At 38.4% G+C, this 19919-nt stretch overlaps 1 protein-coding gene across 4 annotated transcripts in view; it reads right to left on the bottom strand.

The window, feature by feature from the left end:
- The window catches only part of LOC105485722 (phospholipid-transporting ATPase FetA-like), a 111236-nt gene that overhangs the window by 85194 nt on the left and 6123 nt on the right, over positions 1 to 19919 (bottom strand). For 3 of the 4 annotated variants that reach the window (XM_011748135.3, XM_011748140.3, XM_011748136.3), the window contains exons 2-3: positions 17107 to 17148; positions 14961 to 15041 (exon numbers count right to left, since the gene is read on the bottom strand). In XM_011748135.3, coding sequence (XP_011746437.1) covers positions 14961 to 14970 — 10 coding nt within the window. In that variant the 5' untranslated portion in view covers positions 14971 to 15041; positions 17107 to 17148. The remainder of the gene's footprint in view (positions 1 to 14960; positions 15042 to 17106; positions 17149 to 19919) is intronic. The other variant, XM_011748139.3, reaches the window with a different exon arrangement.

Here is a 19919-nt window from a genome sequence, read left to right as displayed (position 1 = left end):
AAACCTCTTTTCTTTATAAATTACCCAGTCTTGGATATTTCCTTATAGCAGCTTGAGAATGAACTAATACAGAGTCAGTTTGCATTAAGAATACTGGAATGTCTCAGACAGATTCCAAATGATCACAATTTATCCTATGGTAGTCAAATAACAATCTAAAACATTACAGCTATCAGAAGATTTTAGCTAACCATATGGCTTAAAGTCTTGAATATACATGAAAATTTATTTTTCATCTCTCCAGACTTCATTTCTGAGAAAACTGGAGCATAACCACCAGATATTTCCATGTAAGGAATAGTAAAATGACTGGGCATGGTGGCTTACACCTGTAATCCCAGCATTTTGGGAGGCTGAAGGGGGAGGATTGCTTGAGCCCAGGAGTTCAAGACCAGTCTGGGCAACATAGCAAGACACCATCTCTTAAAAAAAAATGTATGGTAAGAAGAAGAGCTAAGTGATGTAGCAGAGAATCATCACAGAAAAGGCCAGTATCCACGGCCCTGCAGAAAGGGCAGTAACTAATTTGCTTTCTCACCACCATTTCATTGCATGTTTCTGGTTCAGTCTACCCACAGCTACATCCCATGGTTTATATTTAACTTACTTATCACACTTACTTACAATACCAGCATTCTCCCACTAAACAAAGATCTCCTTATAGGTACAGGTCATGAGATCAGCTTTTTTAGATGCCACATATGAGTCAGATCATGCAGTATTTGTCTTTCTGTGTCTGGTTTATTCACTTAACATAATGTTCTCCAGATTCATCCATGTTGTTGCAAAATGACTGGATTTATCTCTTTTTTATGGCTGGATAGCATGGTGGTTACCAGGGCCTGGGAGGCTGATGAGGGAGAAGTTTGGGAAATGTTGATCAAAGGTTACAAATTTCAGTTAGATAGGAAGAATAAGTTCCAGAGATCTATTGTACAACATGGTGACTATAATAAATAACAATACATTGTATTCTTGAAAAATTCAGAGTAGATTTTAAGCGCTCTCACCATAAAAATGACAACTATGTGAGGTAATGTATATGTTAATTAGCTTGATTTAACCATTCTGGAAGGGGTTTTGTGTGTGTGTGTGCATTTCAAAACATGTTGTACACAATAAATATATATAATTTCGTGTTAATTAAAAAACCATTAAAATATTTCAGTAGCTTTTGAGGTACAAGTGATTTTGGCTACATGGATGCATTATACAGTGGTGAATTCTGAGATTTTGGTGCACCCATCACCCAAGCAATGTACACTGTACTCAATATGTAGTTTTTTATCCCTAACTCCATTTGCACCCTCCCCCTTCTGAGTCTCCAAAGTCCATTTTACCACTTTGTATGCCTTTGTGTACTCCTAGCTTAGCTCTCACTTATAAGTGAGAACATACAGTAGCTAGTCTTCCATTCCTGAGTTACTTCACTTAGAATAATGTCCTCCAGCTCCACCCACGTTACTGCAAAAGACATTATTTCATTCCTTTTTATGGCTGAGTAGTATTCCATGGTGTATATATACAACATTTTCTTTATCCACTCATTGGTTGGTGCGTACTTAGGTTGGTTCTGTACCTTTGCAACTGTGACCTGTGCTTCAATAAACATGTGTGCATGTGTCTTTTTCACATAATTATTTCTTTTCTTTTGAGTAGATATCCGGCAGTAGGACTGCTGAATCAAACAGAAGATCTATTTTTAGTTCTTTAAGGAATTTCCATACTGTTTTCCATAGAGATTGTACTAATTTACATTCCCACCAGCAGTGTATTAGAAAAATACTTACAACCACGTCCTTCTCTTTTCACCATATCCATACCAATATCTATTGTTTTTTGGCTATTCTTGTAGGAGCAGGGTGGTATATCATTGCAGTTTTAATTTGCATTTCCCTGATGATTAATAATGCTGAGCATTTTTTTCATGTTTGTTGGACATTTGTATCTCTTCTTTTGAGAAATGTCTATTCATGTCATTGGCTCACTTTTTGATGGGATTATTAGTTTTTTTCTTGCTGATTTGTTTGAGTTTCTTGTAGATTCTGGATATTAGTCCTTTGATGGACGCCGGGTTTACAAATATTTTCCCCCATTCTGTAGGTTATCTGTTTACTCTGATGATTATTTCTTTTGCTGTGCATAAGCTTTTTAGTTTAATTAGGTCTCATTTATTTGTTTTTGTTGCATTAGCTTCTGGGGTTTTAGTCATGAATTCTTTGCCAAGGCCAATGTTCAAGAGAGTTTTTCCAAGGTTATCTTCTAGAATTTTTATGGTTTCAGGTGTTGGATTTAAGTCTTGATCCATTTTGAGTTGACTTTTGTATATGGTGAGAGATTGGGATCTAGCTTCACTCTTCTACACATGGCTAACCAGTTTTCCCAGCACCATTTATGAAATAGGGTGTCCTTTCCACAGTTCATGTTTTTGTATGCTTTGTCAAAGATCCGTTGGTTGTAAGTACTTGGCTTTATTTCTGTGTTCTCTATTGCATTCCATTGGTCTGTGTTTCTACTTTTATACCAGTACTATGCTGTTTTGGTAACTATAGCCTTGTAGGATAATTTGAAGTCTGGTAATGTGATGCCTCCAGGTTTGTTCTTTTTACTTATAGACTGCTTTGGCTATTCAGGGTCTTTTTTGGTTCCATATGTAGAATTGTTTTTCCTAATTTTGTGAAAAATTATGCTGGCATTTTGATAGGACTTGCATTGAATCTGTAGATTGCTTTGGGCACTGTGGTCATTTTCACAGTATTGATTCTTCTAATCCATGAGCATGGGATGTGTTTCCATTTGTTTCTATCATCTATAATTTCTTTCAGCATTGTTTTATAGTTCTCCTTGTAGAGATCGTTCACCTCCTTAGTTAAATATATTCCTAGGTATTTTATATTTTTTGCAGCTGTTTTAAAAGAGATTGAGTGTTCCCGATGCGAGTCTTAGCTTGGTGTTTGTTGGTGTATAGTAGTGCTACTGATTTGTGTACATTGATTTTGTAACTTGAGACTTTTCAAAATTTGCTTATTAAATCTAGGAGTCTTCTGGAGCAGTCTTTAGGGTCTTTTAGGTATATGACCATATCTCCAGTGAACAGAGACAGTTTGATTTCCTCTTTCCAACTGAGATGCCCGTTATTTCTTTCTCTTGCCTGATTGCTCTGGCTAGGACTTCCTAATGGACTACGTTGAATAGAAATGGTGAAAGTGGGCATCCTTGTCTTGTTCGAGTTCTCAGGGGGAATACTTTCAACTTTTCCCATTCAGCAGGATGTTGACTGTGGGTTTGTTATATATAGGTTTTATTATTTTGAGGCAAGTCCCCTTCTATACCTAGTTTATTGACAGTCTTTATCACAAAGCGATGCTGGATTTTATCAAATGCTTTTTCTGCATCTATTGAGATGATCATACTTTTTTTTTTCTTTTTTTTTTGAGACGGAGTCTTGCTCTGTTGCCCAGGCTGGAGTGCAGTGGCACGATCGTGGCTCACCACAACCTCCGTCTCCCAGGTTCAAGTGATTCTCCTGCCTCAGCCTTCTGAGTAGCTGGGACTACAGATGCATGCCACCATGCCTGGCTAATTTTTGTATTTTTAGTAGAGACAGGATTTCACAATGTTGGTCAGGCTAGCCTTGAACTCCTGACCTTGTGATCCACTAGCCTCAGCCTCCCAAAGTGCTATATTACAGGAGTGAGCCACTGTGCCCGGCCAATCATATGTTTTTAATTCTGTTTACGTGATGTGTCACAATTATTGACTTCCATATGTTAAACCATCCCTGAATCCCTGGGATGAAACCCACTTGATTATGGCAGGTTTGAACAGCCCACTTGATCTTTCTGATGTGCTGTTCGATTTGGTTAGCTAGTATTTTGTTGAGGATTTTTGCATCTATGTTTATCAGGGATATTGGTCTGTAGTTTTGTTTTTCTTTTTTAAATGTCCTTTCCTGGTTTTGGTTTCAGGGTGATACTGGCTTCATAGAATGTTTTAGGGAGGATTACCTCTTTCTCAGTCTTTTGAAATATTTCAGTAGAATTGGTACCAATTCTTCTCTTAATGTCTGGTAGAATTCACATTAGAATCCATCTGGCCCTGGGCTTTTTTATTGCTAGCAATTTTTTTAAATTACCCATTCAATCTCACTGCTTGTTATTAGTCTGTTCAGGGGACCTATTTCCTCCTGACTTAATCTAGGAGAGCTGTATGTTTCCAGGAATTTATCCATTTCCTCCAGATTTTCTAGTTTGTGTGCATAGAGGTGTTGTTGGTAGTCTCAAATGATCTTTTATATTTCTGTGTGTCAACTGTAATATCTCCAGTTTTATTTCTAATTGAATTTATTTGAATTTTCTCTCTTTTCTTGGTTGATCTAGCTAATAGTCCATCAATTTTGTTTATCTTTTCAGAGAACCAGCTTTTTGTTTCATTTATCTTTTGCATTTTTTTGTTTCAATTTCATTGAGTTCTGCTCTGATCTTTATTATTTCTTTTCTTATGCTAGCTTTGGGTTTAGTTTGTTCTTGTTTCTCCAGTTCCCTGAGGTGTGATATTAGATTGTCAACTTGTGATCTTTCCAACTTTTTGATGCAGGTATTTAGCACTATAAACTTTCCCATTAGCACTTTTTTTGCCGTATCTCAGAGGTTTTAATGATCTGTGTCACTATTGTCATTCATTTAAAAGAATTTTTAAATTTCCATCTTGAGTTCATTGTTAACCCAAAAACAATTCAGGAGGAGATTGTTTAATTTCCATGTATTTGTATAGTTTTGAGCATTTCTTTTGCAGTTAATTTCTACTTTTATTCCACTGTGGTCTGAGAAAATACTTGATCTAATTTTGATGTTTATAAATTTATTAAGACTTGTTTTGTGGCCTATCATATGGTCTATCTTGGAGAATGTTAAATATATTGATGAGAAGAATGCATATTGTGCATATCTTGGGTAGAACATTTTATAAATATCTGTTAGGTCCATTTGTTCCAGAGTGCCATTTAAAGTCCATTTTGTTGTTGTTGTTGTTGACTTTGTCTTGATGACCTCTCTAGTACTGTCAGTGGAATACTGAAGTTCCCCACTATTATGATGTTGCTATCCATCTCATTTAGTAAGTCTAGTGGTAACTGTTTTATGAATCTGGGAGCTCCAGTGTTAGGTGCATATAAATTTAGGATTGTAATACCTTCTTGTAATTGAGCCTTATATCATTGTATAATGACCTTGTCTTTTTTTCACTGTTGTTGCTTTAAGGTCTATTTTATTTTAGATAAGAATAGCCACTCCTGCTTGCTTTTGATTTCCATTTGCATGGAGTATCTTTTTCTACCCCTTTACCTTGAGTTTATATAAATCCTTACATGTTAGGTGAATCTCTTGCAGACAGTAGATATTTGGTTTGTGATTTTTTAAATCCATTCTGCCAATCTGTATCATTTAAGTGGAGCATTTAAGCAATTTATAGTTAACATTAATATTGAGATGTGAGGTACTGTTCCATCTATCATGTTGTTACCTAGATACTTTGTATTTTTCATTGTGTTATTGTTTCATAGGCCTTGTGAGTTTTATGCTTTCAAGAGGTTCTATTTTGCTGCCTATCGAGCTTTGTTTCAAGATTTAGAACTTCTTTTAGCATTTCTTGTAGGATTGGTATGGTAGTGACAAATTCCCTCAGCATTTGTCTGAAAATGACTTTATTTTTCCTTCATTTATGAAACTTAATTTTGCTAGATACAAAATCCTTGGCTGACAGTTATTCTGTTTAAGGAGGCTAAAGATAGGACCCTAATCCCTTCTGGCTTATAAGGTTTCTGCTGAGAAGTCTTCTGTTAGTCTGATGGGTTTTCCTTTACAGGTTAACTGATGGTTTTGTCTCACTGCTCTTAGAATTCTTTCCTTCACATTGACTTTAGATAGCCTGATTACTATATGCTTGGTGATGTCTTTTTGCAAGAAAGCTCCCAGTATTTTTTTATGCTTCCTGTATTTGGATATCTAAATCTCTAGCAAGGTCAGAGAAGTTTTCCTCATTTATTCCTTCAAATAAGTTTTCCAAACTTTTTACTTTTTCTTCTCCTTCAGGAACATCAATTATTCTTAGGTTTGGCCATTTTACGTAATTCCATATTTTTGGAGACTTTGTTCATTTATTTTTATTCTTTTTTTTTTTCTGATTGGGTTAATTTGAAAGCCTTGTCTTCAAGCTCTGAAATTCTTTCTTCTAGTTGTTCTAGTCTATTTTTAAATCTTTCCACTGCATTTTGTAATTCCCTAAATATGTCTTTCATTTCTGAAAGTTCTGATTAGCTATTCTTCAAGATCTCTATCTCTTTAGAAAAATTTTCATTCATATTCTGAATTTTTTTTTTTTTTTTAAATTTCTTTGTGTTGGCTTTCACCTTTCTCTGGTATCTCCTTGAACTCAAGAAAATAACCAAAGCTTAATAATCAACCATTTGAATTCTTTATCTGGTATTTCAAAGATTTCATTTTGGCTGGGTGTGGTGGCTCATGCCTGTAATCCCAGCACTTTGGGAGGCCGAGGTGGGTGGATCACCTGAGGTCAAGAGTTCGAGATCAGTCTGGCCAACATGGTGAAACCTCATCTCTACTAAAAATACACACAAAAAATAGCTGGGCGTGGTGGCACACACCTGTAGTCCCAGCTACTTGGGGAGGCTGAGGCAGAAGAATCACTTGAACCCAGGAGGTGGAGGTTGCAGTGAGCCAGGATCGTGCCACTGCACTCTAGCTTGGGTGACAGAGGGAGATCTCATCACAAAAAAAAAAAAAAAAAAAAAAAATGATTTCACCTTTGTTTGGATCCATCGCTGGAGAGCTAATCTTTCGGGGGTGCTACAGAACCCTGTTTTGCCATATTACCAGAATTATTTTTCTGGTTCCTTCTCTTTTGGGTAGACCATTTCTTCTAGTTACTATAGAATTTATTTTTATTTTATTGTGTTTTTAAAAAATTTCTTTTTACCCCCTTAAGGATCTGACTTTAATGTTTACTGTAGTCTAATTTGGCTCTTGGTGCTTTCAGGGGTGAAGATTCTATGTAAGCTCCTTGGTTATCGGGAGTCTTTGTATGATGGCCTTCTCAGATGCTAGTTTGTAGTAACAATGTGCACGGTGTATGAGCAAGTTTACTGTCTCACACGGGGTTGGAACGGCAGAGTCTTTTTGAAACTTACTTATTTCATTCCCCTGTGGTATACACCTTTTTGTTTACTTATTTTTCCCTAGTATTTTATTTACTGGGTTGAACAGTCTGGGCTTCAGGCCAGCAGAGGAGGTATCCCTGTGTAGAAACCAGTTGTGGCTGAAGCAGGTGGGTAAATGCAGTACCCAATGGTGGGCAGAGGTCCTAACTTTGTCAGAGGTGGCTGGGGGAGCTCTCACTGAGAAACACTGAGGTTTTATCAGGGGGAAGGGTGGGAGCCACCTCAGCTCCCCTGCCAGGCCAGCAGGAAAGCTATCTACCTCCCAGACACACTCCTGACCATGTTCTAGCTGTTCAGATCAGAAAGGTACCTTTTTTCATCTGCAGGAATGTTGATGTTCCAAGTAAGAAAGAATCGTGACTCTACCTCTTGTGCAAGCCTGAACCTGGAGAGTGCTCCTCCTATGGAGATACAGTCACCCTGAAGTGTTCCAGAAAGGCTATGCATAGATGCACTCACACCAAGCTCCCACGGGAGAAGCCCCAGCTGCGTCTGCAATGGTGGATGAGGGGGAAAAGAAGTTCCCTTCTCTCAGACTCTTCACCAGCAGCAGGCTTGGTGCCTGGATGTTGGAGTAGAGCTGCAGACTTTCCCTGCTAAGCCCAGGACTGCAACTGTGCCTCTGCTGAAAGAAACTTCCACCAGCAGAAAGATCTGGGACTCAGGGCCTGCCATCCAGAGTCTTTTGTCCCATGGGATATTCCCTTGACGTAGTATACTCCCCTTTCCCCTAGAAGTAGGAGTCCCTGAGAGCCAGACTACTGTGAATTCTGTTGCTCTTCTGGATCTAGCCACCTAGCGGGGCTGCCACACTCCAGGCAGGTACTAGGGAATGTCTGCAAGGGATCTAGTTATGTGACCTGTCCTCAAGTTTCCCAGAAGCAGGTACTAGCACTGGCTCTGATGGGCGTTGCAGGGAAGTGACATAGACTCTATGAGAGTCCTTGGTTATAGATAGCCTTAGTGTGTTGGTTTTCTCAAATGCCAGTGGTAGTAAGTAATGACCCGGTCACATAAACAGACTCAGGACCTCCTGGTCGGCCAGGGTGGTGCAGACAATGGTGATAGCTGAGATCAGGCACAAGTTTCCTCCTTCCTGGGTAGTGTTACTCTACCTGGAGGTGCTGTAATGGACTATGTTGGCCTCTAGCCACGAGGTGGCACTTGGAAAAGAGCACCAGCTGTGGTAGCAGTGGTGGGATTTGTGCTTGCCTTATATTCTCAAGGGAGGGTATTCTGGTTTCTCAGGCAATGGGTAGGGCCATAAAGCTCCCAAAAGTTTCTGTCCTTTGTGTTAAGCTACCAGGGCGGGTGGAGGGGCAAAGCCAGGTGGAGGCTGAATAAGGCAGGTCTGTGCTCTGGCTCTCCACATGTAGGGCAAGCAGCAGCCCCTGTGGAGCTCGAGGGGCAGCTCTCGGGCCACTGGGATATTATACCAAGGAGAAGCATAGCTGTTTCTACTGTACAGAAGAGTTTGCACAAGGAGTGAGGAGTAGCAGGTGGCAGTAAGCCCCACCCAGCTCCCATTAACATGACAAAACAGATCTGACACTCCTAGTAATCCACTAGCAGCAGCAAGCTAAGGTCCAGGCCATCGTGCTCAGAACTAAAAATTGCCCCAGGTCATAAGCCTTCCCTGCAGAGATACTATGTGAGGTACTGCATATGTTAATTAGCTTAATATAACCATTGTAGAAGGTATGCATATATTTCAAAACATCATGTTGTACACAATAAATATATACAATTTCAAGTCAATTTTTTAAAAAAATGTACAGACCATATTTTTTCTTTTCTTTAAATTTCTGTAGCCTACTGCTTGGCTCAGCATTAGGCTCTGGATTTAATAAAGATTTATTGAATGAACAAGCACACAAGTGAAAAATGCTTAGAAACATGTTCTGCTAAATTGGGGTCAGATTGCTGTCCAAATTCCTCCAATAGAGGACAATCACCTCCTTCTTATGGGAAGATCTATATAATCACAAAACAGCTGGACTCAAAGAGGAGCCTCAGCTAAGGCTAATGGTTTGTTGATACTTCTATGCAAAGGTCAGCAAACCAGAGGATATTCAGCATGGCTGAAGAGGGTGTGCAGAGTGCAGTGTTAAGAAGAGCTTTGAGAGGAAGTTCACTCAAGTCTGGAGTGTCATGAAAAGTCCAGCTCCTGAGCTGCTACTGATCTCCTGCACCTCTAAGTCTGACCATCCCCTACAGCTTCATTAATTCTTCTGAGTTAAGCAAAAACAAGTCTAAAATTGTTCAAAAGATCAGAGCCTAAAGAAAATCAAAATAACCATAAAAGCAAAAAAAATTTCCAATTTATTAACTAGGGTCCATAGAAGGCTGGTTTGGCTGGCACAATTTAGGACATGCTCAAAAACCAAAGGCCTTATTCCCTACTCCCCTTACAGACCTTTGGCTTCTCCCTTTCTGTAGGGCAGAAGCTGACAGGAACATCCAGGCGGATGGAAATTGGGAGTTGTGCTTTTCTACTCTGACCACATTTGGAATCTGGGACCAATGATTTCTCATCAATGCAGTAAAGGTAAAGTCAGTCTTGTTTGATTGAACTGCTAGACATTACTTTCAGTGCTTCTCAATCATAAAACCTTTCCTGGGATAGGAGACAAAGGTTTGGGAGTTATATGAAAAGCCATCAGAAACAAAATGCCTTGGTGATGCTAAAAAAGCAATTTAAATCTAAAAGATTCAAACCTTAACCCCTTCTGTTTAGGGCTGCCAGATTTAGCAAATAAAACATTCAGATACAAGATAAGTATATTCCAAATACCAGATGGGACACACATACTAAAAAGTTATTTGTTTATGCAGTGACATGATCACAGCTCACTGCAACCTCTGCCTCCTGGGTTCAAGCGATTCTGCTGCCTCAGCCTCCCAAGAAGCTGGGATTACAAGCGCCTGCCACCACGCCTGGCTAATTTTTGTATTTTTACTAGAGACAGGGTTTCACCATGTTGGCTAGTCTGGTCATGAACTCCTGACCTCAAGTGATCTACCCACCTTGTCTTCCCAAAGTGCTGGGATTACAGGTGTGAGCCACCGCACCCGGCCACTGGGAACTTTTGATCTGTCTTTTCTAAGCAACTTTATGAGATAAAATTTATAAACCATACAATTCACCTATTGAAAGTGTAAAAATTAGTGGTTTTTAGTATGTTCACAGAGTTGTGCAACCTAAATGTCTACTTTTGTGCTTATTTAAATGCTCTTTTGTAAAGCATTCTGTTACTAAGATTCCGATTAACTTTCCTCTCTACATGCCACAATATCTATGCCCTCTTCCTTCCTGGAGTTCTTTTTCTTTTTTTCCTTTTCTGTCCTTTCTTTTTAGTTTCTCTTAGTTATTTTCCATTTGTGATTATACTTTTTTCTTTTTATTAATTTTAAGAATTACCCAAAGTAATATAAAAATACATTTTCACTGTAAAAGATTCAAAAGCAAAAATATATACAGAAAAAATTTAAAGTTTCCTTTCCTGTGCCTTCCACTCCTTCTTTTCCTAAGGAAACCACTCTAAATAGATTGGTGTATATCCTTTGGGTCCCTTCCATTTCAAGGATTTTATATACAAATATTTATGTATATACACACATCTCTCTCTATATATATATTTTTAATGAGATCCTACTAAATGTATTGCTCTGCAAGTTACCTTTTTCTTTTTACACTATGTATTGGTCATCTTCCCATGTCAATACATATAGATTTACTCCAATCTTTTGAATTACTACCTAGTATTATTTAGTTACCTCTCAATAATTGTTGATACTTTTTATTGTTGTTTTGTGGTGTTGGTGGTGAAGATGGTATTTGCAGGAGTGTGTGGAAGGTAAAGGAAAGGGAAAGGAGAAATACAATAATGGGACAGTCTTGCAAACTCTCTAGGACAGAGAGAACTCTGTAGGCACTATGCTAGGCAGACAATCTAGCGGAATCACACAATACAGATGTAAAACAGAAAAGCATGTCAAGGCAGGGTATACATAAGATGTTAAATGAATGGCAGAGACCCAAGATAATTAAAATTATATGTCCACACAAAAACTTGTACACATATGTTTACCACAACATTATTCATAATACCCAAAAAATGGAAACAATTCAAATGCCTATCACCTGATGAAGAGATAAACAAATTGTGGTATATCCAAACACTGGAATAGTATTCTGCCATAAAAAGGATACATGCTACAATAAGGATGGACCTTGAAAACATAAGTGAAGGAAGCCAGTAACAAAAGGCCACATTTTATATGATTCTATTTATATGTCAAGTCCAGAAAAAGTACAAAAATTAGCTGGGTGTGGTTGCATGTGCCTTTAGCCCCAGCTACTTGGGAGGCTAAGGTGGGAGGATCACTTGAGCCCAGGAGGCTCAAGCAATGAGCCTCAAGTTGCAATGAGCCAGCACACCACTTCACTCTAGTCTGGGTGACAAAGAGAAACTCTGTCTCAAACAAACAAAAACTGTAGAACCCAAACATTACAGGAATTCAGGAAGGAGAGATAAAGGGGGGCAGGGCAGAATTGTTGGAAAGGGCTTCATGGAGAAGGACTTGCACTAAACTCAAGAGATGAACACAGGTTAATTAGGTAGAGATGCAGGGGACAGTTTTGTAAGCAGGAAAAAGGACTTAATGAAAGGCTTGGCATTGAGACTAGACAAGTTCTATGATAGTACAGTAAGTATGAAAATCTGAAGGAGGCAGAAAACAAGAACTTCAAGTCAGGACTTTAACATTAGGATAATGATAACAGAGTGCAGACAGAAAGACCACTTAAAAGATGGCTGTAATAGTCAACACTTAAAATGATGAAAGGCTGAACTACGAAGTGATAGAAAATAGAAAGGAGAGGCCCGGCATGGTGGCTCATGCTTGTAATCCCAGAACTTTGGGAGGCCAAGGCAAGTGGACCATTTGAGGTCAGGAGTTCAAGACCGGCCTGGCCAATATGGTGAAACCCCGTCTCTACTAAAAACACAAAAATGCTGGGCATGGTGGTGTGTGCCTGTAATCCAGCTACTCGGGAGGCTGAGGCAGGAGAATGGCGTAAAAACCCGGGAGGCGGAGCTTGCAATGAGCTGAGATCCGGCCACTGCACTCCAGCCTGGGCAACACAGCAAGACTCCATCTCAAAAAAAAAAAAAAAAAAAAAAAAAAAAAAAAAAAGAATCACTTGAACCGGGAGGCGGAGGTTGCAGTGAGCTGAGCTCGTGCCACTCCACTCCAGCTTAGGCAACAGAGCTAGACTGTCTCAAAAAACAAAAAAAAAAAAAAAAGAAAAGAAAACAGAAAGGAGAGGGTAGACAAGCAAGATGTTAGAACTGGCCAGTATTTATGTACCGTAAAATTTCCAACCAGAATAGGCCTGAAGATTCTGAATATTCAAAATAGTGTTACCTGCCAAATTATTGGGTTTAGCACTGTTGTTTTGTAAATTCAGGGCAATAGGCCAAAATCTTGGGTAAACCAGTATTAATTGCTTACTGCTCAAAATGACAGAAGCAGTAACTCTATCTGCAATATGTAGTCCTAGCCTACCTATAGTGATTTATAACAGGAAAACTGGTTTCAATTCTTTTTCCTTGGTAAAGTGTTTGGCTTTTGAAATAACACACATTTATAAATGTTCTTAATTATCTTTCTGATTGAAAGTGTCAAGCTCTTATAGATTAGTTTTTACACATTTACCAGTGTTTATCATGTGGCAGATACTGTCCTAAATGCTTTATAAATATTACCTAATTTAATCCTTACAGCAACCTTATGTGGTAGGACTTATATTATTATCCCCATTTTACAGAAGAGGAACTGTAGCACAGAGAAATTAAGAGATTTGCCCAAGATAATGTGGTAAGTGGTGGAGCTAGGATTCAGACCTAGACAGTATGACTCCAGAATTCATGCTCTTGACTACTGTGCTTCCCATATGGTATTTATTTCACTGCATTTATGGCAGATATTTGATATTTATTGGTGCTATTAAATATGCTGTTAAGTAATTAATAAGTTTCCATTCTGTCTAGTTTTGTTGCCATTGTATTGCCATACCTAGCACAGTGGCTGGCACTTATTTAGTAATCAATAAATATTTGTCGAATGAACTGATTAGTCTTTATTGATGATTATTACATTTTTCATTTGCCTGGAACTTACCACTCCCTAAAGTATTCTGCTCTCCATATTTTCTGTTCATAAGAATATGCAGAGCAGTTGATTATCTTTTGGGTTCTTCAGCCCTTTAGCTCTCCTGAGGGTAGCAGAGGACTCCCTGGTTCTCCTTTGGATGGAAGCTTCCTGACTTTCTCCTTCTGGAACTAGGGCCAATGTCCTTGACATGGGTTTCTTCCATGAAGAAACTGTACAATTGCCCAATGACAGCAAGTAAATAAAGTACACTCACCTGTAATCTCAGCACTTTGGGAGGCCTAGGTGGGCAGATCATGAGGTCAGATCGAGACCAGCCTGGCTAACATTTTTATGAAACCCCGTCTCTACTAAAAAAAAATACAAAAAAGTAGCTGGGCGTGGTGGGCACCTGTAGTCCCAGCTACTCGGGAGGCTGAGGCAGGAGAATGGTGTGAACCTGGGAGGTGGAGCTTGCAGTGAGCCGAGATCACGCCACTGTACTCCAGCCTGGGCAACAGAGCAAGACTCTGTCTTAAGGAAAAAAAAAAAAAAAGAAAGAAAGAAAGTACACTGTGACCTTTAATCAGTGAACTGATTTCATTCTGCACCTTCTCCATTCCTCAAAAGGAAGCCTAAATCTAAATCTTTCTTTTTCAAAATTTCATGTTAGAAATAATTTATTGTTGTTGTTCTTACAAAACAGGCAGTTCCATTCTTTCAGAATGGAAGATGGCTGGAGTGTGATTACTCCTGCCCCCTTTAGGAATTTTTTTTTTTTTTTTTAAGATAGAGTTTCCCTCTGTCACCCAGGTTGGACTGCAATAGCACAATCTTGGCTCACTGCAACCACCACCTCCCAGGCTCACATGATTCTTGTCCCTCAACCTCCCAAGTAGCTGGGACTACAGGCATGCGCCACCATGCCTGGCTAATTTATTTATTTATTTATTTTATTTTTAGTAGAGACAGGTTTTGCCATGTTGGCCAAGCTGGTCTTGAACTCCTGGCCTCAAGTGATCTGCTGGCCTTGGACTCCCACAGTGCTGGGATCATAGGTGTGAGACACTACACTTGGCCTCCCTTTAGGATCTTGATTCACCAAAGGAAAGCACAGAAGTGGTATGGAAATCCTCCCTTACAGAGACAGATCCATTTGTTCTGTCCACAAAAAGGTTGTAAAGGAGGACCTTATCTGCCTCAACAGCCTTTTTTCACACTGATCACCTCTTTTTAGCAGGAGGCAGTTATGAAGAATGGGGGAGAGAAGGAAAGGTACACAAGCTTTACTGGTGAATTTCCAAATATAAAAGTTAAGAGAGTACTCAAATTAGGATTTTCAGATGATAAAACAGTGGAGCTTATACTTGTAAGTACAAAGTATTTACTTTTGAAAAATATATTTCCTTTCCTGATCAGTTGTTTGGTAGGTTAACAATCTAATTGGCAGGTTGATCTGTCATATGTGCATGTACACACACATACACGCACACACACACACACACACACACACACATACTCTTCAAAGGTAATGACAGTGACATACTCAGATACATTTTCCTGAGTTTACCTATGTTCATCTTGTCTGTCCTCACTTTGGCTTTCAAATAGAGACATTGCAGAGTAGACCAACTATAATTCCATGGAATTTCTATAAAGGAAATAAAGATTCAGAATATGAGAATTTCTCATGCTGATACCGTGTCATTCAAACACATTCTTAAGAAACTTGGAACTTGATCCCTGAAGTCCAAAATGATCTATCTCTAAGACACATATGGTAATTTGGAATTCACTTTATTTATCTTCATCATAAAGTTATAGTTTCAAAGCTTGGGAAACAGATTTCATTTCCTGACAACCGAGTTGAAACTGATGACTACAGTTGTCAGAAAAATCATCTGAAACCTAGAAACAGGTGAAAGAAATTATTGGGTGATCTTTTAGTACAGTTTTGGGTTTATATCTTTGATTAGTTTTCTATTGACTAGACTATTTTATAACTGGTTAGGGCAGAGGTTAACTTACAGATTTTTATCTAGTAGTGATAAGAATGTTTTATGTCTGGTGGAAAAGATGACTCCAAAGTTTATGACTTATTGCACTTTAGGACATTAATTAGTTTTGTATATAATTCAGAAATCATATTTTAACATTCCTTTATTAAATTGCCTATAAATACTTAGCTCTTAATTTTTCATTTGAACTTATCTTAATATCTTACTGGTTACCTCATTAATTAATAAATTAAATAAAATATTTGAGACCTATTCATTTCGTATTTATATAAAAGTCAAATTTTTTAATACTTGGAAAAATTATACTTTATGAAACTCCATGATTTGCTATACAGACATATCCTTCTTTGCCTCCTGTTTTTCTCTCCATTCTTAACCCAACTCAGAAAAGGCCAATAAAGTATATGTATTTTAATCAATTTATTTCAGGTCCCCTAAAGTACAGATGAGTCAAGACTAGAAAACTTTATAGGTATTTTCACCTCAATTATCCCAGACATCCCAACATAGGGGGGAAAGTCATAATCTTGAGAGAGGTGTAAAGTCGAAGTAAAATGGTGTTCCCAGCCATGATATATTCAACAGCTAGAAAAAAAAATAACCTTGACAATTGTGATCACTTTGGAAAGATAATACATCTTCTAGTTCTGCCCTCAGTGAGTCTCAAGTGACCTCATTATGAATACAATTCGAATTTCAGGAATCTAGGCAGAGTTGCATCCTAAACCTTTAGAAGCTAGAAAGTTAACAGCAGTTAGATATAAAACTACAGGAAATGAAGTACTGGGCATTGTGACAAATTGGTAAACAAATGCTTCCTATAAAAGTATCCAGATTTTTTTTTAAAGAAAATTAAATGCTGTGCAGGCCAAACAAAATTTACTTGTGAGTTTGTGGGCTACAAATTTTGTACCCCCACTTCAGGTCTGTCTCTTCTATCCACAGAATCTGTGTTCTCCTAAACAATATCACCATTTTCAGTTCCAATATCACCATTTTCTGGGCACCCAGACCTACTCCCAGTTGCCTGTACTCCCAGAGCTGGGGTTCCTACCACTGCTGAAAAAGGAAAGCCAAGGATGGGATGGCCTGAAGTTCTGGAGGCTCTCCCACCCCTTCAGGGCCACTAACAGCTTTGAGAGGGTAGTCTGGCCAAATCCCTATAAGCAGCACCCTTGAAATGTGAAATGGGTATAAGGCATATACCAGCCAACTAGGGGCCTGAGTAATGACTGTTCCAGTTGGAACCAGGTGCTTATCAATCTTGTGACGTTTTCTGCACACACATCATGTCACATGGCAGCCAACTGGAAAGTATATTTAAGCTGTTAAACTCAGAGAAAGCATGGAAGAATGTGAAAGGAAAGGAGGAAGAACTGAGGTGTAGAAGGAAGAAGGGAAGAGATGCAGCAAAAAACAGATTAGAGGGTCTCTTTGAACCTATTCTAGTTCAGAGGGCTGCTTGATTCACAAATTGTTCTAAAAAGTTAAATTATAAAAAGTGGACTAGGAGCCAGAAAATTGGGTTTTAGTTGAAAGTCTGCTACTAATTAACAACAATGTGACTTGGGACAAATTATTAACAACTTTCTGTCTCAGATTTCTTCTAAAATAAATTTTTAAAAGTAAATAACTTAGATACAGGGTAGAGAAAGGCCAGTTAATAAATTTGTCAGAAAGAGGTTTAGGGGTACTCACGTATTTAGAATGAAGTATATAGCATTAGTCTTCATTATGGGGCTAAGATAGAAGAGTTGTGAGAGAAATTAATTAATGGATGAAATTGCCTGCCACAGTGCTTGGCACAAAGTAGTCAATCAATAAATAGCAATGGTTAAATATTTTAACATACATACCCATCATATTAGTAAAACAATTTAAAGTCTAATAATATTGTGTTACAGAAAAAATTGAACCACTAGAACATCTATATATTGGTGGTGGTATTAAAAGTTGGACAACCACTTTAGAAAACAATTTGGCCTTATCTAAAAGGTTGATCAAGCATGTACTCCCTATCTTACCATGTCCATTTTTAGGTGTATATCCTAATGAAACTCTTATAACATGTCATGCACAAGGATGTATGAAATAGCACTGCTTATAACAGCAAAACTGAAAACCAACAAATGGTTATTAACAATAAGATCAGTAAGTATCTTCTAGTATGGTCATACAATGGAAAGCTCTACAGCAGTGAAAATGAGTGAATGACATCAACATTGATAAATCTCAGGAGTATAATATTTAGGGAAAAAATCTGCAGAAGAAGACATACAGTATTATATCATTTACATACATAAAGTTAAAGATCAAGGTAAACCTATAAATAAAAGTAAGAAAATAAAAAATAGAAAATTCAGGATAGAGGTTAGAGAGAGGGAAAGAGATAAGATAGAGAATACTGGGAGCTTCAGGCTATACTTGTGCTTCTGTTATTGCTAACTCTTTACAACTACACATTTGTTGTAAACCTTATATCTATTCAATATATAATAATAAAAAGCTGAAAAAAATTAAGTGAATTCACCAACTATAGGAAAATACTCTTCCTATCTTATTCAGGAGAGTAATTTTCAAAATAATCTTTACTGAAATAGTATGTCCAATTTGGGGCACTAAATTTTAAAAAACGTTCGGAGATTTTAAATTTACAGAGAATTGCAAAAATAATACAAAGAATTTCTATATACCTTTCACCCATACTTTATCCTTATATTAGTATCTCACAAACCATAGAATAATTAACAAACAATTTAACCTTGGCATAATACTATTAACTAACGTATCGAATTTAATATTTTAGGCCGAGTGCAGTGGCTCATGACTGTAATCCCAGCATTTTGGGAGGCCGAGGTGGGCGGATCACAACGTCAGGAGAGCGAGACCATCCTGGCTAACACAGTGAAACCCCGTCTCTATTAAAAATACAAAAAAACTAGCTGGGCATGGTGGCAGGCACCTGTAGTCCCAGCTACTCAGGAGGCTGAGGCAGGAGAATGGTGTGAGCCAGGGAGGCGGGGCTTCAGTGAGCCGAGATTGCACTACTGCACTCCAGCCTGGGCGACACAGTAAGACTCTGTCTCAAAAAAAAAAAAAAAAGAATTTAATATTTTACCATTTTTTCCCACAATTATCTTTTTTTGTTCCAAGAACCAACCCAGGATCCCATATGGCATTTAGTTGTTATGTCCCTTTAATCTCCTCCAACCTGTTACTGTTCCTCATTCTTTCCTTGCTTTTTATGACCTTGATACTTTTGAAGGGTACTGGCCAGTTTTTCTGTAGAATATGCCTAAACTTGGATTTGTGTGATGTGCCCTTCTCAGTGCATGATATCATGAGGAAACATGCTGTTGCTATGTATTCTTGGTGGTGTGAATCTAGATCACTCGGCTAAGATAGTGCCTTCCAGACTTTCTGCTGTAAACTTACTATTTTTTCCCTTTGTAATTACTAAATATCTGGGGACACAATCATGACATGTTAAAAAGCATGTTGAAAAACCTAAGAGTAATAAAAGAGGTGCCAAACAGAATTTAAGGAATAGCACTAGCCTCTATAAGACATAGTTGTAGAAACTAAAGTTCTTTCACTTAGACAGGAGAATCCAAAGGTAGAAATAACCTGTCCAACCTTGAGTTGATAGTCTCCAAGCTTCCTAAACTGTAGATGAAATTGCATAACATAGATGGCTGAAACTAGGGGTTGGGAATAGGGTGCTGACCTATTAGCCTACAGTCTTCCCGTTGGCATTATACTACAAACCGACTTCAAGTTCCCCTAAGCCACAGTTGTGATTCTGTGCTGCCAGCATCCTGCATCCACCACACTTACTTGTACACAAAAGGCTGGTGAATATATTAAGCATAAAATACTTAATATTTTGTATTGGGGGCAGACTTTAATCACAAGTCTTTGTTTATATTTAGCTCAGTCTGAAAACCACATAAAATATAGCAAACACAATGAAACATAGAAATGACATAACTGTGACACCAGCATAGCCAGACTCTTAGGACTAAAATAACCTAGACTGTGTCCAAAGAAGTCATAATGAACACTCAATGAATAAATCTGTCTTCTGGAGAAAAACATCTCATCAACAAAAAAACCAGCACAGGGCCAGGCACAGTGGCTCATGCCTGTAATTCCAACACTCTGGGAGGCTGGGGTGGAAGGACTGCTTGAGGCCAGGAGTTCAAGACCAGCTTGGGCAATGTAGTGAGACCCCCATCTCTCTATATATATCTTTTAAATTAGCCAAGCATGGTGGCTCACGCCTGTAGTCCCAGCTACTTGGGAGGCTGACGTGGGAGGATCACTTGAGCCCAGGAGTTTGAGCTTACAGTGAGCTAATGAAGACACTACTGCACTCCAGCCTGGGCAACAGAGTGAGACCCTGTCTTTTAACAGCAACAACAACAAACAGAACAAAAAATATCAGAGGAGATTACACATGAACAGAATCCTGGTTGACTTAAATGCTTTTGAGAACCTGAGGAAAGGGC

Source organism: Macaca nemestrina, chromosome 14 (assembly GCF_043159975.1).
Source record: "Macaca nemestrina isolate mMacNem1 chromosome 14, mMacNem.hap1, whole genome shotgun sequence".
Classification (NCBI taxonomy): Eukaryota; Metazoa; Chordata; class Mammalia; order Primates; family Cercopithecidae; genus Macaca; species Macaca nemestrina.
This window is presented reverse-complemented; position numbering and strand designations above follow the sequence as displayed.